The sequence below is a fragment of the Gossypium arboreum genome, chromosome 4, assembly GCF_025698485.1.
Source record: "Gossypium arboreum isolate Shixiya-1 chromosome 4, ASM2569848v2, whole genome shotgun sequence".
Taxonomy (NCBI): domain Eukaryota; kingdom Viridiplantae; phylum Streptophyta; class Magnoliopsida; order Malvales; family Malvaceae; genus Gossypium; species Gossypium arboreum.
The window spans coordinates 18,428,382-18,450,994 of NC_069073.1; the positions used below are offsets into that span (position 1 = coordinate 18,428,382).

Sequence of the window (22,613 nt, forward strand, 5' to 3'; positions counted from 1 at the left end):
TGATTAAAATAAAATTAAAGCTTTATGCATTTGAACCATAATCAAAGTTTAATGTGTATAATCGCATCAAATTAAAGTTCATGTATACAATTGCACATTAAACTAAAATTCATGTATAATTTTGAGATTTATCTTTATATATTTTAATCATATCAAATGCACTATCACAATTTCTAAAAAAAAATTGTACTTAAAAAAAATCCCAAAGTAGTTTTAGATACACAAATTCAAATGCAAGTCAACATTACTATCTTATACATATATACAATAGTATTTCTGTAACGCCCCTTAACCTGTATCATTCACCAGAACAGAGTTACAGAGTATTACCGGAGTTTATAGAACATTTACAGATAAATCTTGTCAATCACTGTTCATTTTTCGAGATTATTCATAACGTCACTTAAATGGACCTTCGAGGCCCAATATGATCTTTAGAATCGAATCGAGACTTAATCGAAAGCTCTAAAAAATTTTCATAAATTTTCAAAAAAATTTCAAAGTGTAGGGCTCACGGACACGCCCGTGCTTAGGCCATGTTAGAACCTGTGTAACTCTCTGACTTTGTGCACACAGCCGGCCACACACCCGTGTGCTAGGCCGTGTGCTTAATTAAATTCTTCAAAAATAGGTACAGGTTTCACACAGCCAAGACACACGCCTTTGTTCTGGGCCGTATAGCATACACGGCTGAGACACACACTCGTGTCTCTACCCGTGTGCTCAATTCTAAGCATTCTACTTCTCAAATTAAAAGTGTAGGGGACACATGGCCTAACCACACGCCTATGTACCAGGTCGTGTGTCACACATGGTCTAGACACACGCCCGTGTGTCTGCCCGTATGGACAAAATAAAGTCATTTCTAGTTTCATTTCTCACCCAAAATCACACCAATTACCTGCACTTAAACTCACATCCAAATACCAACCATTTCAAGCATTCAAATTAAGCAAGCTCTACCATTCAACATGGCATATCATTACATGCATACATGTTTATAATCTTACCTTCGTATATTCCTTACATTAGGCATAATTTGAACAACCATTTAACATGTATGTAGCCATCATAGTATGACATTACATGTATATCAAAAACAACCATTACTAGCCATTCCAATGGCTAGATTACAAACCACATATTTAAGCCATCTATGCCTAAGTTAGCCTATACATGCCATTATACCAAAATGATTTTACTATATATACCCAAAATAAGCTAGTGGACAGTGTAATGATGCTCCAATGACCTCCAACCTTCGCGAGCTTCCGACCACAATAAAACAGGAGAAAATAAAAAAGAGTAAGCATTACATGTTTAGCAAGTTCGTAACGGAAACTAAGCTTACCAATCCCGTTTATTAAATTTAAGCATACAATATCATGTTTTCCATCACTTCTCAAAATTGCCTAAACAAATGCATTCAATTAAACATGTTAGTCACAAAATTTTCATATACATCAAGTAAACATAGATGAGCTCATCATGCAAAATTCTATCAAGACATTATCATTTCATCTCATAATTCCCTCATCTTGCCAAGAGTTTTGTCCGTTGAATCATTGAAATTTCGATGGATACTCAAGTAGTACACTCAAGATGTAAGATTCAATAACCTGTCAATTCTTATTCAAGAGTACCCATTAAGGCATTAATCAAAGATCACACTCTCGAGTCACATATCATATTACATGATTACCAGTCTAGGCTAAATCCTTTATGTAATGTATGCTCAGAAGAGCTCAATTAAAATTACCAGTCCCGATTAAATTCTAATTGTAACATATGCTCGAGAGGGATTATATCAGGATTACCCGTCCGAGCTAAATCCTTTCTATAATGAGATCAATAGGATTACTCGTCCAAGTTAAATCCTGTCAGCAACAAATGCAGGACCTCATTTTATAATGCAATCACATTTATCCATCGAAATTCAATATTCAAACGAGACTTTACCCTTTTTCCATCATTTCCAAACATGTAATCATTTCACACATTTATAACATTCATATAAATATAATTCAAATTGCATAAAATCATAACATTCAAGTTAACATATTTACATGCTCAATTAAGTTACACGAACTTACCTGGACACTTGTTCGCGTAAATAATCTACTAATCCGAAACCTTTTCTTTTCCTCGATCTAACCTCAATTTTGTGCTATCCGGATCTATATAAATAACTTTAATCATCAATTTCACACATTTCATATTCGTTTGGACTCAATTTACATCCTAGACAAAATTACCATTTTGCCCCCAACTTTTCCATAAATTTTATTTTTGTCTCTAGGCTCGGAAAACATTATGAATCCGATCAAGTTCTGGTGGTAAAGCTAACCGATATGCAACCAGTCCAATTCTTTCTATAATCTCATATGATCTAATGAACCGTGGACTCAATTTTCCTTTACGACCAAACCGGAAAACTTTTTTCCAAGGCGATACTTTTAAGAATACCTTGTCACCGACTTGAAATTCTATTTCTTTTCGTTCCAGATCACATAGGACTTTTGACGATCAGAGGCTGCTTTCAAACTGTCCCAAATTACTTTCACTTTTTCCTTGGTTTCACAGACTAATTCAACTCCGTGTAACTTTTTCTCACTGAGTTCTGTCCAATACAATGGAGTTCTACTTGCAACCATACAAAGCTTCATACAGTGCCATTTTGATGTTGGATTGATAATTGTTATTGTAAGAAAATTCAAATAATGGTAAATACTTTTCCCAGTTACCTTCAAACTCAAGTATACAACACTGAAGCATATCTTCCAAAATCTGTATTACATGTTCAGATTGACCATCTGTCTGAGGATAAAATGCAGTGCTAAAGTGCAACTGAGTACCTAGAGCTTCTTGCAATTTGCTCTAGAATTAAGAGGTAAATCGAGAGTCTCTATCTGAAATAATGGAGACAGGCATTCCATGCAATCTGACAATCTTAGAGACATATAATTTAGCCAATCTATCCAAAGAACAATCCATACGTACCGGAATAAAGTGTGCAGACTTTATCAACTGATCAACAATCACCCAAATGGCATCTTTCTTCTTTGGGGACACGGGTAATCCCAAAACAAAGTTCATGGTAATTCTTTCCCATTTCCATTCTAGTATCGTAATTGGCTGTAATAGTCCAGCAGGTAACTAATGTTCAGCTTTTACTTGTTATCATATCAATCATTTAGATACAAACTCAGAAATATCCCATTCCATTCATGGCCATCAGTACATCTTTTTAAGATCATTATACATTTTATTACTACTAGGATGGATAAACATGTTACCATTATGAGCTTCATTCAAAATCTTTTGTACTAGTTCTGAAAATTTCGTTACACATACTCTAACTCTGAATAATAGACAATCATTGGTCTCAATCTAAAATTTTGAGTCAAGAGTCGATACACTTTGTATTCGTTTTGCTTGCAACTTACTATCATTTTTCTGAGCTTCAGAGATATGTTGCAAAAACGTGAGTCTAGCTTTTAACTCAGCTATAATTGAACCATCGTCAGATAATGACAATCAGGTATTCATTGCTCGCAAAGTATACAAGAACTTTCTGCTCAGAGCATCTGCAATCACATTGGCTTTTCCAGGATGGTAGTCAATAACAAGATCATAATATTTCAGTAATTCTAGCCACCTACGCTATCTCAAATTCAAATAATTCTATGTCATCAAGTACTTCAGACTATTATGATCCGTGAATATGTGACATTTTTCACCAACAGGTAATGCCGCCAAATTTTCAATGCAAACACTATGGCTGCCAATTCAAGATTATGTGTCGAGTAGTTTCTTTTATGTGGTTTTAGTTGTCTTGAAGCATAGGCTACTACTTTACCTTCTTGCATCAAAACACAATCTAAACCATTCAATAAAGCATCACTGTAAACTATAAATTCCTTACCCGATTCTGGCTGAAGTAATACTGGAGCTTCTGTCTATAAAGCTTTTAATCTGTCAAAACACTGCTGGCATTTATCAGTCCACTCAAATTTCATATCTTTTTGCAATAGACGAGTCATCGGAGAAGTTATCATTGAAAAACTTTTTACAAACCTTGGATAATAACCAGCTAATCCCAGAAAACTTTGGACTTCAGACACATTCTTCGGTGGCTTCCAGTTAACAATGGCTGAAATTTTATTCGGGTCTACCCTGATACCTTTAGCAGATATTATATGCCTAAGAAAACTAACTTCCCATAGCCAAAATTCACATTTACTAAATTTAGCATACAATTGTTTCTCTCGTAAATTTTGCAACACTATTCTCAAATGCTCCGCATGTTCATTTCCATTTCGGGAGTAAAACAAAATATCATCTATAAATACCACTACAAATCTGTCTAAATATGGGCTGAAAATTCTATTCATCATATCCATAAACACTACATGTGCATTTTCAAATAGAATGGCATCACAAGAAACTCATGGTGTCCATACCTTGTTCTAAAAGCTGTCTGTGGCACATCTGAATCTTTGACCCTGTAGTTGGTAGTAACTAGAACGGAGATCAATCTTTAAAAATACAGTGGCACATTTTAACTGGTCAAACAAGTCATCAATATAAGGCAATGGATACTTGTTCTTTATTGTTACTTTTTTGAGCTATCTATAATCAATGCACAACCTCAACGATCCATCTTTCTTCTTTACAAATAGAACCGGCACACCCCAAGGTGAAAAACTAGGTCGAGCAAAACCTCTGTCAATCAATTCTTTCAACTGTACTTTCAGCTCTTTTAATTCAGTAGGAGCCATTCTGTAAGGTGCTATGGATATCGGTGTTGTACTCGAAACAAGATCTATAGAGAATTTTACTTCTCTTCCGGGGGTAAACTAGGTAATTCTTCTAGGAATACATCAAGAAATTCACATACAACTGGCACTGACTGAATCTTTGACTTAGATACTTTAGTATCCAACACATATGCGAGATAAGCATCATAACCCTTTCTGACATATTTCTGTGCTAATATTGCTGAAAACACATTAGGTAGTCCATCCAATTTATCAAATTCAATATGAAGTAATTCACCACTCTACCATTTCAATACAATATATTTCTGCTTACAATTCACCACTGCATCATATTGGGTTAACCAATTCATTCCCAAAATCACATCAAATTCATCAAATAGTAATAACATCAAGTCAGTTGGAAAGTAATAACCATTTACCATTAACGGATAGTTTTTACAAACTTTATCCGCCATAATTCACTGGCCTAGGGGGTTTGAAACTTTAACCACAAATTTAGTGAAGTCAACAGATAAATTTTTAAGAGACACTAAGTTTGTGCATATGTATGAATGTGTAGAACCAGGATCAATCAAAGTAGTAATATCAGTATCAAGTAGATAAAATGTACCAGTAATGAGGTCTGGTGCAGAAGCATCTTCTCTAGCACGAATAGCATATGTTCTTGTAGGTGCTCGTGCCTCAGATTTAACTGTTGTATCCCTGGTAGTACCTTGACTACCACTAACATTGCTGGGGTGACGGGGTGGTCTGCCCCTCGAAATAGGATTACTCAGCTTTGGAGCTGGTTCTATTTCTTTTTCAACTCTTTGTGGATAATTTCTAAGAAAATGGTCAAATGAACCACATCGGTAACAAGCTCCATTTCAAACGGTACTCCCCAAAATGAAATTTGTTGCAATGATTACACTTTGGTTTGGGATTATTGACACTACCCACACTGGATACAGATCACGATGAAGACCTCGGGTTAGAGCATTGGGAGCCTTGCTCTTTTCCAAAATACCCCGTAGAGGTAGTAACACGATCATAATACTTCTTTATTTTCTCAGAAGCAGATGATTGTGACTTACTGATAATATTTTTTTCCAAAAACCCGAGCCTCTCTTTCAGCTTGTTTCTTTTCTTTACTCAATTCCTCAGCTTTGTTTGCTCGACCGGCTAACACCACAAATTCTCTTATTTCGAGAATTTCAATCAATAATTTGATATCTTCATTTAAACCCTCTTTAAAGCGTTTACACATATCAGCCTTGGTTAGAACCCATTCTCTGGCATATTTGCTCAACCGAACAAATTCTCGTTCATACTCAGATATAGTCATGTCTCCTTGCTTGAGTTCTAAAAATTCTTTCTTTTTCTGATCCATAAATCTCTGACTAACATATTTCTTTCTGAATTCAGCCTGGAAGAATTCTCATGTAACGTTCTCTCAATACATCTGAAGTTATGGTATTCCACCAATGATAAGTTGTATCTTTTGGCAAAGATACTGCACATTTTAGACATTCAGCATGTAACACCCTTTACCTGTGTTTGACACTGGAACAGGGTACGAAGCATTACCGAACTTAATCACTAATCATCGTATAAAAACCGATTCATAATTTCACTCTAATTTAAAACTTTTTCAAACACATTCAAGTTGTCCCTTAAAAAGAGCTTACAAGGCCCATATCATGCTTTAATTCAACGACACACATAGGCAAGAATGCACATTCATAAATTGCATCATTTAATTAATAACATAATGAAGACTATCTACATTAAATGACTTTATACAATAGAGACCTTCAAATAACATAGGTCAGTATTTTAAGCCAATTCCTAGCAACTTAATAACAATTAAACGAGTCTCCATACATGCCAAAGACTTAAAATACTTTAAAACCTTTATATATCGATCAATAGTTTGATAGTGTGATTTAACCTCCGGCGACCTCCAACTCGAGCTAACATCTGCGACACTATAGGAAAAAGGAAAGGAAGGGAGTAAGAATTATAGCTTAGTAAGTAAGTATGCAAATATTAATAAACAATATATTATCATACTTTAAACGAAGTCACAATATGTTCCCGAAATATTACCATCACAAACACACATACTTTCACTATTACAATCATAAATAGGTTCAAAATAAGTTGTCTAGCAAAGTTCCAGTGACTAAATTATTTATTTCTGGAGCTACAGAACTCCAAATTACAAACTGTTAATTTTCCTTGAAACTATATTCACATATATTCTTACCATAAAATTTTCAGAATTTTTGGTCTAGCCAATTAGTACAGTTTATTCATTGAAGTTACCCCTATTTCACTGCTCAACTATTCTGACCCCTCTTCACTACAAATCAATTTTCTCCTTATACAGAATTCAAAGGATGTTCTCGTTTATTTAATTTGAAACTAGACTCATTAAGGATTTCAATAATATAAATTATATACCATAATTATTTTTTTAAAATTTTTAATGATTTTTCCAAGTCAGAACAAGGGATCCCATAGTTATTCTGAACCAGACTCTCAAAAACTTAAATATCTCATAATATAGAATTCTTTTTCTTTCTCTGTTTCTGTTATATGAAAACAGACTCATTAAGCTCTAATTTGATATCTTATTCAATCTCTGATTCAATTTCTAATATTTTTGGTAAATTTTTAGATTCACATCACTACAACTATCCAGAACAGTTTTATTGTCAATTTTTATCTTTCACACTTCAATTGTATTCATCACTTTCCCATAACAATCTTTCCAATTTCCAATCACATATCGAGCATATTGCTCATAAGTTACACACGTATATACTTACACTTATCATCACAAAGTCATACACAATTTCATTTAATCAATTTCCCAGTTGAGCGCTTCAGAATAATAACAGATACACGATGGTATCGCACACAGCCCACATTTAAAATCGAAGCTCTCTTGTACACATAGTGGCCTTCACTTAGCACCAATCATGTGACCTAGCTCGATTGTACACATAATTTTGTCTCTCTTGTACACATGGTGAACACTTAGTACCACCCATGTGACCTAGCCAGTTTATCTCGTAGCTCTCTTGTCACATGGTGTCCTTCACCTGGAGCCACGCATGCGACCTATCTACATATATCCCGTAGCTCTCTTGTCTACATGGTGTACACATAGTATCACCCATGCGACCTAGCTACATCATAATTTCTCGTAGCTCTCTTGTACACATGATGTGCACTCACCACCATACATGTGACCTAGCTACATACCATCTGTATCATCAAATCTTTTCGAAGGTTCAATCGGGATTTCTCTCTCTTTCTCATACTTAATTCCATACTTCCAATAGTCAATTATGATTCAAAAATCAGCTACAATACATAAAATATGCTGAAATACAAAAACATAATAAAGATAATGTATTATTTATATACAAACTTACATACTTTCTCATTTCCATGTTGAATTAATATTGAACATTTAAATCATCATAATTATACTTACTTTCAACACCTCGGCAATCATAGTAAATATATCAATTTTACATTGAAACATGCATAAATTAATGCTTATTATACATATGAACTTACCTCGATACTAAAACGGCCATTTTACCAACTTTCTCGATTTTCGATTTTTCTCCCATTCTAGATTCAAATCTCGTTTTCTGGGATTTAAAACATCATATTTTACTTATTTAATTAATGTAATATTCAAAAAAGTCCTTAACTCAAACTTTGGAAAAATTACAATTTTGCCCTTAAACTTTTGTATATTTACACTTTTGCCCCTAGGCTCGGGAATTAAACTTCATCCCTTATTCTTATGTTTTATGACATGATGATAATTTTTCCTTTCTATGGCAACATCAAATTCTCACTCTTAACACATAGTTATGAACAATAACAACTTTTACCGATTAAGCCGTTTTACTCATTTTTGCTTAAAACCGCTTAGCAAAAGTTGTTTAACATAATTTCAGCCTTCATATTTTACCATAAAACATCAAAATAAATACATTTCACCTATGGGTATTTTTCCAAATATGAATCATGGCTTAAATTATTGCTAGAATAAGCTTAATCAAGTTACCGGGATTCCAAAATCGTAAAGAACTTGAAAAACGGGGCTAGAACGGGCTTACTATTGAGCTTGGAAAGCTTCAAAACCCTAGCCATGGCTTCCCCCATGCTAATTTCGGCCTCCATGAAAAAGATGAGTCAATTTTGGCTTTATTTTCCCTTTTTATTTCTTTTAATTACCAAATGACTAAAATGCCCTTAAGGCCTTTCTTTAAAATTTTGTCCTATTCATGCCCATTTTTGTCCAAACGAAATATAATGGTCTAATTTCCATTTAAGGACCTCCTCTTTAAACCCCCATTTCAATCAAGTACTTATGAATTAGAACACATATTTTGCAACTTTTACAATTTAGTCCTAAAAGTCCAATTAAGCACTTTATCAGTAAAATTACTTAACGATATTTTTAGACAATATTTTAATCAATAAATAAACCTTAAAACTTAATCGGAATAAATTTTTCGACTTCGAATTTGTGGTTCTAAAACCATCGTTCGATTTAGGCCCTAAATCGGGCTGTTACAGCAACTTTTGCAAATAAGCCCTAATAGGCAAATTAAACATGTAATCTATAAAATTTCCTATCAATACTCTAACACATGCATCTAATCACTTGGTAAATCATAAAAATTAATCGAAATAAACTTTTCTATCTCAGATTTGTCGTTTCGTAACCACTATTTCATTTAGGCCCTATTTCGAGATGTTACACAGTAGGTGTACAAGATAATTCATCAAAAACCTGGATTGTATTTTCTAACCAAAATTTAGCCCTTTCTGGATCATCATCTGCGGTAGCCCTAAATTCTTCCACCCCATGCTTACAGATTTTATCTATTAGAGGCTTACCTATTCTAGCGGGTTCAGCACCCTGTGGTACCTTAGGAACCGGTTGAGGAGCAGGTGGGGGAGGTTGTTGTACAGCAGGATTTATTCTTAAGTACTCGGTAAACCATTCATTTATCAATTGAAAGAAGGCTTGTCCTTACTTCGGCCCTCAAATACGTGCCTTTCACTACCAGATACAGATGCAACTCTTTGAACCGAAGTTGAAGCATTGCTTCCAGCTTCTTCGGATCCAGCTTCCTCGGATTCAGCTCTAGCTTGGTCGGATGACATTATTATATGAAAAATACATTTAAAATGATCAAGAGATATCACACTATCACAAATTATAAAATGGCGTGCATAGCTAAACTCGTGTTTACTATGTTAAATCCGAGAATCGACTAAATCATAGCTCTGATACCACTAAATGTAATACCCTTTAACCCATACCTATCATCGAAATAGAGTTACGGAGCATTATCGGAGTTTACAGAATATTTATAGATAAATTTTGTCAATTACTGTTCATTTTTCGAGATTATTCATAATGTCCCTTAAATGGATCCTCGAGGCCCAATATGAGCTTTAGAATCAAATCGGGACTTACTCGGTAGCTCTAAAAATTTTTAGTAAATTTTTAAAAATTTCCAAGGTGCAAGGCTCACACGCCCATATGACCCTAAGAACGCCTATGCCGCAGGTCGTGTTCGAACCCATGTAACTCTCTGACTTGTGCACATGGCCGGCCACACGTCTATGTGTTAGGCCATGTGCTTAATTAAATTCTTCGAAAATAGGTGCAGGTTTCACACGCCCGTATTCTAAGCCGTGTAGCATACACGACTGAGACACGCCGTGTCTCTGCCCATATGCTCAATTCCGAGCATTTTGTTTCTCGGATCAAAAGGTGCAGGGGACACACGGCCTAACCACACGCCTATGTTCCAGACTGTATGTCACATAAGGTCTAGACACATGCCCGTGTGGACAAAATAAAGTTATTTCTAGCTTCATTTCTTACCCAAAATCACACCAATGACCTCAACTTAAACTCACATCCAAATACCAACCATTTCAAACATTCAAATTAAGCAAGCACTATCATTCAACATGGCATATCATTACATGCATACATGTTTATAATCTTACTTTGGTATATTCCATACGTTAGGCATAATTTGAGCAACCATTTAACATGTATGTAGCTACCATAGTATGACATTACAAGTATATCAAAAACAACCATTACTAGTCATTCCAATGGCTAGATTACAAACCACATATTTAGCCATCTATGCCCAAGTTAGCATATATATGCCATTATACCAAAATGATTTTACTATATATACCCAAAATAAGTTAGTGGATAGTGTGATAATGCTCCAATGACCTCCAACTTTCGCGAGCTTCCGAGCATTATAAAACAGGGAAAAATAAAATAGAGTAAGCATTACATGCTTAATAAGTTCGTATAACGGAAACTAAGCTTACCAATCCCGTTTATTAAATCTAAGCATACAATATCATGTTTTCCATCACTTGGCAAAATTGCCTAAACACATGCATTCAATTAAACATGTTAGTCACAAAATTTTCATATACATCAAGTAAACATAGATGAGCTCATCATGCAATATTCTTTCAAGACATTATCATTTCATCTCATAATTCTCTCATCTTGCTAGGAGTTTTTCCCGTTGAATCATTGAAATTCTGATGGATACTTAAGTAGTACACTTAAAGTGTAAGATTTAATAACCCATCAATTCTTATTCAAGAGTACCCATTAGAGAATTTAATCAAAGATCACACTCTCGAGCCACATATCGTATTAGAGGATTACCAGTCCAGGCTAAATCCTTTATGTAACGTATGCTCAAAAGAGCTCAATTAAAATTACCAGTCCAGGTTAAATTCTAATTGTAACATATGCTTAAGAGGGATTATATCAGGATTACCAGTCCGAGCTAAATCCTTTCTATAATGAGATCAATAGGGTTACTCGTCCGAGCTAAGTCCCGTCAGCAACAAATGCAGGACCTCATTTTATAAGGCAATCACATTTATCCATCGCAATTCAATATTCAAACGAGACTTTACCCTTTTTCCTACATTTCCGAATATGTAATCATTTCAAACATTTATAACATTCACATAAATATAATTCATATTGCATACAATCATAACATTCAAGTTAACATATTTACCTGCTCGATTAAGTTACACGAACTTACCTCGACACTTGTTCACGTAAATAATCTACTAATCCGAAACCTTTCTTTTTCCTCGATCTAACCTCAAATTTGTGTTGTCTAGATCTATATAAATAACTTTAATCATCAATTTCACACATTTCATACTCGTTTGAAATCAATTTACATCCTGGGAAAAATTACAATTTTGCCCCTAACTTTTTCATAAATTTCAATTTTGTCCCTAGGCTTGGAAAATGAAATTCATGCAATTTACTCCCTATTCCAAGCCTAACTAAAACTTCAATATAAAATTTACAGCACATATTTTCTATAAATTTTAGAATTTTTCATCAATTGTCACAACTTTACATTTTAGTCCCTAAATCATGTTTTCATCAAAAATCACTTTGTAAAAGTTGTTTATCTATCAACAACCTTTAATTTTTTACCATAAATTTCTAATTTTCAGCATATACATCCATGACCTAATTTCCATACTTTGATAACTCTTCAAATTGATCCCCCAAATAGATATATTAAGCTATCCCGGTTTCAAAAATATCAAAATTACTAAAAAGGGGACAAAGAAACTTACCCAATTAAGCCATGAAAGTTTTTTCTCTCTCCTAGGGTTTCCATGTATTTTTGGGGAAGAAGATGAGTAAATAAGATGATATTTTCTTTTTCATCTTTTAATTAATTAAAGTATTTCAAATTCCAATTTAGCCCTTGCCCTTTTTCAAAATTTCCATGGATGAGTCACCAAAATATCTACATACTTTTCTTTAATGTTCTAATTACCACATAAGGACCTCTTATTTTGAATTACATAGCTATTTAATCCTTGTAGCTACTAGAATTCAACTTTTGCATTTTATGCGATTTAGTCCTTCTCGTAATTAAGCACATAATCAACAAAATTTTCTTATCAAAATTTTCACATGACATTTCTAACATATTACGGACAATGTAATAAAATAAAGCTAAATTTTATTCTCGAATCAGCTTCGTAGACCCAAAATCACTGTTTCGATTTCACTGAAAAATGGGCTGTTACAAATTCTTGATTGTTCTTCATACAAAGGGAAAATAATTATTCTTAAGATAGTTTCCCAAAAACGTTTTGCATTTACAAAATATTTTTTATACAACAATTAAGAATAGTTATTTCCCCTCTGTGTTAAGAATGATCAAGAAATACTATTCTTAGGGATACAATACCTTTACTCAAACAGGACAATTCATACTGCACTCCGAATTATTTTAAACCAAAATGAAATCTAGAGGCACACTCAATAGAAAAGAAAGAAAGATTCACCCGAAATTGTTGAACTCAATTCCATTTTTAATTCTTATATTTAGCTCCTAGAGGTACCTATGTACATCTTTGAAAGGACACAACCTTTCCTTTAGAAAAATTTATGAATAGTTATGTCTATTTACCGAGAGACACCTCTCTTCAATTACATTTTTTTCTTTCTTTTCCATTATATACATGCATATTATATATGTATATATATGATTGTTGAAATATTATAAATAATATAAAACTTTAGTAGTATACATGTTTTATTTGAAAATACTATTTTATATATTATATATATTATATCAAAAATGGGTTGGCATGTATCTCAATCAATCAAGTAGATTTTGGCCCAAATAATTGTTGTCAAAAGTTGTCAATTCAAAGATGCAATTTTTTAGAATTATCAATGTTACAGGCAACTGGCACTAGTCCAAGCATCGAATGAAAAAAAATGTCTTAAAATTTTTAAAATCTTTAGTTTTTTAATCTTTTCTCAATTGAATTGGTGTTAAATCAACCCATAAAATTAATTTATAAAAAAATCTTTATAAGTTATATAGATAATCATATTTGAAAAAAAAGAGAAATTGGCTCACCTAAAGGCAAACGAAACCATTTTAAGTTTGGTTTCCAATATGGAGTCGGACAATTTTTTTTGCTTCCTGAAAACCAACAGGTTACCTGATCATGGCATCAAATTGATTTTGGTCTTAATGGTTTTCCTTTCCATCCTCCACCACTAATGCCATAGCCAGGAAAGGATTTAATGCAAGGCAATTTACATGGTTGGTCTTCAACCACTTACTGCCTAACACAATTAAAGCCATACCAATAAATTCTAATTTCGTATCGTACTTTATCCATTATGAGAGATTGAAATCCAATCCAAACTTTTAGAATTTTATCTTTTAAGATATATTTTTAGAAAGATTTTAGAATATAAAATAAAAAAAAGATATTATCTAAAAGATTAGATATTTTAGATAAACATTCTAACTATTAGATATTTATAAAATCAATGGAAATAATGTTGACATATGTCATAAATTCAATGGTGACTAAACTTTATAAATAAGGGTGGGAGTCTATAAGCAAGAGAGTGTGAGAGGTAGCGGTAGAGGAAGAGAGGAGTAGTGATGTAAGTGTGTGTCATATTGTAATTATATTGTGTATTAATAAAAGTGTCATCGTCTCTTATAATTGTAAGTCTTGGTTAAACCTTAGGTTTCTAAGTACTTAAAGCACTTGGGTTGATTTTAATATATGGTTGGCTCTTTTGCCTAAATGATATATGGTCGGCTCTACCGCCTGAGTATTATAGTGCAGTAAGAAGTTAGAAAATAAAAAGTTAACTGACTTCAGAGAGTAGGTATAATATTAGTTGTAGATCCTAAGTCCTCCGTAGTGAGTGTATTGAGCTTGTCGAATTTTCAACATGAAATATTATCAATTTCCTAAAATTTTTAACTAAATTTATGTTCACAAATAGAGGTATTTAAACTCTGGTTAAAATTGATTCCTTTAATTAAATCAAAAATTTTCAAATAATTAATCAATCATTTATTAAATTTTAATTGGTGATAAAATGAAATTTTGTATTTTTAATTTATTTGTTTTAGTTAAAATTAGTTAATCAAATTAATCAATTATTATTAATAAGTGATTGGGTGTAATGATATCAAAATTAATCTAGAAAACAGACATATATAATATCAAAAATTAATGGATTTAGAAGTTCAACAATGCTAGGTGTTTTAACAACTATTAAAGATTTTAAATTTTGATTGTCGATAAATTTAGTTCCAAACTAATCGTTTGTTTCTTAAAACTAGTAATATATTAGGTAAAGCTTATGACAACACTAATTCAATATGATAACTATATTCACAAAGAAATCCATAGTAAATTTAGAATTATGATTTGATGAACACAAATCTTCTGCCTTCAAAGTTGTGTCTCCTCTTTGGCTATTTAATAAAATTACGAGAAGTATTAAATTATAACTATTTTTATTTTAATTATAGAAATTTTAAAATTAATAAGAAATAAAAATAAATTGTAATAATAGAATACAAATAAAAATTAATCAATTTATCATATATATATATATATATATATATTTAAATGGAAAATATAAATAATCTAATAGATTGAATTTTGGCAACATAATTTTTAAATCTATAACATTAAACTAAAATTTACTTTTTTAGTAATTCAAAAACTCGAATCAATTGAAAAGACTGCTTTTGGGATATAATGAGTTTATTACGCTCAACATAAAATAAAAAGCAATATAATGAGTTTTTATTTTAAAATAAAAATATTTATAATTTATAAAACATTAAAACCATTTGAATCTATTTAAGGATGCTTGACTTGAACCGGTCCAAATAAAAAAAAATCTGAACCTAAAAATTTGAGTTTAAGAAAATATGAGCTTAAAAACATTGAAGCTCGAGCTAATCCGACGTAGAAATTGTCCAAATTCGGAGATAACTAAATTCAGACCTACAAGGAAAATTTTTTTGGCTTACTCAAATTTTTTCAAAATAAAAATAAAAAGTAATTAAGCGTTTTCTTTTTCATTCAAGTAGGTACTTGAACTTTAAAAATGTATTAAAAAGGCCTTTAAATTTTTTTAGAAAAAGAAATTAAGCTTCTGCTCTTTTTTCACTCAATTAGATATTTGAATTGTTAAAATGTATTAAAAAGACCCTTTGATTGTTAACTTTAATAGCTAACCGTTAAAGTTAAGCGCTCTTAATTTTTTTAATTAAAGTCACCTCATGTCACAATCACAACATGACATTTGACAAAAAATTATAAAAAATTAATAAAAATTAAAATTTTAATAAAATTATAAAAATTAAAAATAATAAAAATTTGTAAAATTTTATAAAATTATAAAATGTATTAAAAGACCTTTAACCATTAACTTTAATCATTGACCGTTAAAGTTAATGACCCTAGTTTTTTTTCAATTAAAGTCATCACATATCACAACATAATGCGACATGTGACGAAAAATGATAAAAGTTATAGAAAAATTATAAAATGCTTCGTTTGGTACGATGATCTCTATAATTTTTTTTACGAATTTTATAATATTTTCTATTGTTTATATTTTTATATTTTTATTAATATTTAATATTTTTATAACTTTTATTGATTTTTATTTTTTATTTTTTTGTCACATGTCACGTTGTGATTATAACACATGGTGGCTTTAACTAAAAAAAATTAAGGACGGTTAACTTTAATGGTCAACTGTTAAAGTTAATAGTCAAAGAACCTTTTTTATTTTGGCAGTTCAAGTACCTAATTGAGTGCAAAAAAAAAAAAAAAAACCAGAGGCTTATTTGTTTGTTTTGAAAAAGTTTGAGGGTCTTTTTCATGCATTTTGAAAGTTTAAGTATCCAATTGAGTGCAGAAAAAAAAAAGCAGGGCTTAATTACTTTTTTTAAAAAAATTTTGAGGACCTTTTACAACCTTAACTCTTGATGCTAAATTGTAAGCTTGATAGTTCAACTCGAAATCACAAAGAGGGGGTGAATTGACCTCTTAAAAATTTATGGTTGCTAAGAAAATGATAGAGACAATAAACAGTTCAATTTATAGTGGTTCAGCCCTAATTACCTACTCAACTATTTAGCTTTCCACAACTAAGTATTTTTTTTTCTAAATTCACTAATTTCTAAATTCACTAATAGCTTTCCACAACTAAGTATTTTTTTTCTAAATTCACTAATAGCTTTCCACAACTAAGTATTTTTTTCTAAATTCACTAATTTGATAACCTTTGAGGATAAGATTTAACCTTACAAACTCCCTTAAAGTTTCTACCCAAAACCTTAAAACACAAACCCTCTCAAAGAGACGCAAAGAAGCAAACAAAAAAAAAATAATCTTTAGAAGATCAATGTGTTTGCAAATTTAGCTCAATTACAAAGAAGAACACTTGAGTTGATAGAATAACAATGAAACTCACAAGTGTATGAAAGAAAAGCATAGAAAATTTTGGTACAAAGGTTGTTTGATTGATCTTTAAGCTTGAGTATTCTCTCTTGTAGTTGTAAGATCTTTGGAAGCTAGTAACACCTAGAAGTTGGAGCTATTTAGTCATAAGTAGCGCTCGTTATGATAGCTTTCAGTTTATACCCCTAATTGATTTTCAACCGTTTTGGTTGTTGGAGAAATGAATAGAGCCATTGGGGATGTGAAAATCAATGCATTTAGTTCACCTGCAACAGTGAGTATCGATACCAGATAAAATGATATTGATAATTTTTGCATTAAATGCAAAATTCAGTAACCGTTGGAGCTGAAATATCGATATCAGATAAATTTTATCGATACCATATGAAAGGTATCGATATCGGATCGATATTTGGTTGAATTTGTGAATAACAAAATGTCAATTTAGTGTCATTTTTCAAAAGAGTATGGGTAGTTGAAAGAGTTCTTACTTGATTAAAATTATTTTAACTTGATTTTAAGGTTGATTCAAAAATTTTCTAAGAGTTTTAAAGTAAAGATTGAAAATTTTATCTCTTAGATTTTATTTGAGAAATTGTTTTGTCAATTTTGTTTAACTTTAACTTTTATTCAAAAATATTTTAATTTATTATATCAAAACTTATTATCAAATAAAGCTTAGTTTAACATAAATGATGATATAACTCTTTTCAACAAAAATCGGTCTCAATATTGCTTGTTTTAACTTTTTAAACATTTACTAGTATTTTTCCTCCATTTATTCAAGGTGACAAATTGACAGTTTTGTGCGGACCCAGATCTAACTATCTTCAGACTTGAATTATTTTAAGTTTGAATTATCTCAGGCTTGGATCAACTCGTCTTAAATATTCTTGGGCTCGGGCTTTCTTTGAAACAAATTTTTCTTGAAATCAAAATTTCAAGTAATTAAATTTTTTAAAGAATCTATTTAGGTATATTTAAATGATTTTGATATTTTATAAATTATAAATATTTTATTTCAAACTTAATATACTCATTATATTCAAAAAAACAATCTTTTCCATTGATGTGAATTTTGTATTAATAAAAAATCAGTTTTAATTTAATTTTGTAGATTTAATTTAAGAACCATCTTATCAAAATTCAATACATTAAATTATTTATATATTTTTATAAATTAAAATATATAAGATGAATTGATTTAAATTTTTATTTCTTATTACAATTTATTAATTTAATTGCTTATCAAATTTAATTCTTTTACAATTAATAGAAAATTGAAAAGATAAATTCAAATTTAATTAAAGTTTAGAAGATATAAAATGAAAAAAAGAAAGTATACAAGGGGCACGGAAGGGGGGGCGGGCGCTTGGGGCAGAGGATTTGTATTCTGATTTGATGAAGTAAATCACCCCATTGAAGCCATCAATACCAAGTCCACCTAGGTGCCTACCATGCATCTACATTTCAGCTTTTCTTTCATTTTCTTCGAAGAAGCAATCAATTCTAATACCAACTATTAGAAACTAGATTATGGTAATGGTGGGTGAAAATAATTATGTTATAAATCTAATTATTTTAGCTTTAGTTTCTTTAAGTAGCTTATCATCATATGTCTTTTGAATTATTCAACTCAACACATCAATTCAGTTTGAAATTATTAAATACTCTTATTTTAAAAGGTGATTAATATTATTTTAAAAATATTTTTATCTTATCGTATTTTTATAATTTTTAAATAAAATAACTAAAAATATTATTTAAAAATCAAATACAAGATTAATAAATTTATATAATAATAAAAATCATTGCGACTCTACTAATAATTTTTATTAATATATTTTTAATATAAAATATTTTATTTCATCTTTGTGATAAAATCTAATTTACATATATATTCTTTTTGTGTATAAAGAAAGCACCCAAAAATAATTTAAAATAAGAGATAGATTTATTTTAAATATTCAAAAAAGAGGCAGTTATAACTTCCTTTCGACTTCCAAACCAACTCTACGTCTGTATCCATGAAAACAACCAACTCAACTGAAAGAACTGAATTATTAACTCCTTTTAGAAAAGCAATTTATTTATTATTTTAAATACAAGAGAGAAACTGAAACAAACGCGCTTAAACCAAGCCCCAAAATGGTTATTTCAACGGAGCGGTTTTACGGCTCACACCACCAATAACCTCTCCAAAACCGTTTAAAATTAAAACCCCTATATCTTTTGTTTCCCCCGGAAAGATCACAATTCGATTTTATTTTTTTTATATTAATTTGATTTGATTTTAGATTTTAGATTTTGGATTTTGGGGTTTTCTTTTTTCTTTTTATCGTTGAAGATGATCAATGGTGGTGATCGTGTGAAAGGTTCATGGAGCCCACAAGAGGACGCTAACCTGATCAAGCTAGTGGAACAGCATGGTCCCAGGAACTGGTCCATGATAAGCTCCTCAATCCCTGGAAGATCCGGCAAGTCTTGCCGGCTGCGGTGGTGCAATCAACTCAGTCCCGCCGTGCAACACCGTCCTTTCACGGCTGCGGAGGATGCTGTTATTATACAAGCGCATGCGGTTCATGGGAATAAATGGGCTACAATTGCTAGGTTGTTGCCTGGACGTACTGATAACGCTATAAAAAATCATTGGAACTCGACTTTGCGTCGGAAACGAGAAACCGAGTTGTCGTCCGGGTCTTCGGAGTCCAACTCTGGGGTTAAACGGCCCAGCCAGGATGCATCGGAGTCTGAGTCGGGGAATAAAAAGCAGTGCTTAGGATTGGTGTTGCATGAGCAGGGGCAGGAGCAGGAGCAGGAGAATGTAGGGATGTTGGACCCTAAGACGTTGCTGACGCTGTCCCCACCGGGAGAGAACATGGAGGAGGAGGCAGTGGTGGTGGTGGTGAAAAGTGAGGAAAGCGGAGAGGAGAAACAGAGAGCGATGGTGGACGAAACAGCTTGCTTGCTGAGCATCATGCAACGTATGATTAAAGAGGAGGTTAGGAGTTACATTGATAAAATAATAGCTGATCAAAATCCATTAAAATGAATGTTACAAAACCACCCATCTTTCGCACTCTCTTAATTTGCTTTCCCGTTTTCTCTTAAGTTTATATTTTTTTTAGTTTGTAATGCAATAATTTAGAACACATATGGAAATCATTAGTTTTGGGCTGTTTAACTATTTCTCTCATTTTGTTAGCCAAAACATTAGATATTGAAGAGGTTCTAGATTAGTTTTATCTCAAATTAAGCATTATTAGCTACAACAAGGAAAGATGGCTAAGAAGATGAACACGAAAACCCCATGTTTATGACACGTTTGACATGACTAGAATGATGGTCATTTCCCGTAATTAAGCTGATGGAGTTTATTATTGGATTGCCTTTGGATCTGATTGATGCCAACTTGGGAGCTAAATAATCAGTGTCTCAAGCAGCGCATGCATGGCTGCAAAATCTCTCAGGCATTCATGATTTCCAATTACCACAAATTTCAAACCCTGGAGGAGCTTACCAAGGGCTCTTTTTTGTTCAAATCTATTTAACAAGTAAATGCAACCCCCACAATATAAAATATGGCACAAATACACGAATACCGTTCGTTGTGGCTTTTGGCAAAGCCAAACATATCAACAAAAATGAACTCTAGCTCTCTCAAGAGTCAAGATCCTCTTCATGCTACAGGTCTTAAATTCGAGCTTGCGTTTCACAAGCGCTCAACAGCAATGTATCAAAATTCACATAAATAAAAGCTTCACCAATAGTCAAAATCTAAGCAAAAGACTAGCACCCATTAAAAATAAAGTTAACATCGGAAGATGAAAATGGTTCAACAAAAATACAAAACTAAACCACTAATACTTCAAACCAAAATGTACTCATCAAACAACAGAAAATTCTAAGGAAAGGAGATCCAATGTTAATAGCTCTAAATACGATTAAACTACTTAGATCTTTGTCTCATCTTTCTTCTCTTCCTCTTCAACCTCCTCATACGCTTCTTCTTCCACTGAAATAACCCAAATCAACATTTCAATCTAGCACAATAAGAAAATAACAGCTCAAAATTTTGAAGCATATACCTTAGCTCTCATGGTGAAAAGGCTTCCGAATTCGTATCCTTGTGCAGTTCAATCTCTCAGGTTTGATGTTCTTCTACAGAGACTGCGGGCCGGGTTTAGGACAAAATTGTTGCTTTCAGCTTTTATATAATAAGCGCACATAGCTAGAAGGCCTCTAAGCTTGTATAATTGGGTTTAGCTACGTTCTGCTAGGTCCAATTTAAACCCAGATGAAAAAACTAGATTTCCATAATAAGCTAAAAATCTTGTGAACCTTGTAAGTGAAACTGCCTGGACTAAATTGATTTATTTAATACGAAACGGACTAACTTAATACAATCTTTACGATAAAAGGAATTTCACAAGTACTTCCACCTAAACTTTTTGTAGTGATTATAATATATAATCTATACTATATAATATATATATATATAAGCATGAGTTTAGTAAAATTTTGAACGGATGAGAATATTTTATTTTCATCATATTATTAAATTGACATTTAAAATAATTATAATATTTAATTTAGAATTATTAGTTAAAAATTTACATAAAATAAAAGTGATAATTATACATTTAAAAAATTATAATTTACATTAAAAATAATTAGAATTTAATAAAAAGTATGGTAGTTATATATATATATAAAATATAATTTAATTTGCAATTATTATTTTAAAATTGATATAAAAATTTTACTAATTTTAAAATAGAATTAATAGATTCAAAATAAAATGAGATAACAAAACAAATAGGTAATATGTTATGAATTGAAAGTGAATGAGAATTGTTATTCTGAAAGCTTGGTAACATATGTTCATGTAGATTGTCAATTGAAATTGTGCATAAACATGATATATAAGACATGATTGATTATATGAATCGGTCGAATTTAGATCATGTATTGATTGTGTTCATATATGTTATACATGTATTCATATGAATTTGTTAATTAAAAGATGACATGAAAATTGGTACTTCAGACATGAATGATGCAATTGAAATTGTTGGTAATCAGAACATGTTTGAATGCAATCATAGTATATTATATTTATTGTATTATTGTCTTGAATCATGAAAGTAATTTTGAGCTTTATCGCTCAGTGTACGGTTTGTTTATTTCATGTGCATATATTAGTAGATATCTCGAAGACTCGAAGAATGATCCAGCATTCAATTCGCAACTCTCAACTTAACAATATTTGTATAGTTCCATTATGATTTCAATATATGGCATGTACTAAACGTTGAGTTGGTTTTATAATTTAAATAGTCATTTTGGAACCTTGAATTGGTAAATGTCATTTTGAAACTTAAGCATATGAATAGTTAAAGTATTTATATTGATAGTGCAATGTTAAAATGGTTATAACATGTATATGGTCATATATGTGTT

At 31.5% G+C, this 22,613-nt stretch overlaps 1 protein-coding gene and 1 long non-coding RNA gene across 2 annotated transcripts; one reads left to right on the top strand and one right to left on the bottom strand.

Annotated features, from left to right (window-relative positions):
- The first annotated feature begins 19,262 nt into the window (after positions 1 to 19,262).
- LOC108459824 (transcription factor MYB73-like) lies at positions 19,263 to 20,334 on the top strand. Its single transcript, XM_017759224.2, has one exon. It carries the CDS (start codon positions 19,498 to 19,500, stop codon positions 20,200 to 20,202), a length of 705 nt encoding a protein of 234 aa, XP_017614713.1. The 5' UTR covers positions 19,263 to 19,497; the 3' UTR covers positions 20,203 to 20,334.
- Positions 20,335 to 20,928: 594 nt separating this feature from the next.
- On the bottom strand, positions 20,929 to 21,403 carry LOC128291808 (uncharacterized). The gene is made up of 2 exons (XR_008281734.1): positions 21,239 to 21,403; positions 20,929 to 21,165 (listed from the first exon to the last, which is right to left on the bottom strand). It is a non-coding gene; the product is annotated as an uncharacterized LOC128291808 (long non-coding RNA).
- Positions 21,404 to 22,613: the final 1,210 nt, after the last annotated feature.

Bases quoted from the DNA above. Each gene is read 5' to 3' on its own strand.
- LOC108459824 (XM_017759224.2), top strand. From the start codon at position 19,498: ATGATCAATGGTGGTGATCGTGTGAAAGGTTCATGGAGCCCACAAGAG.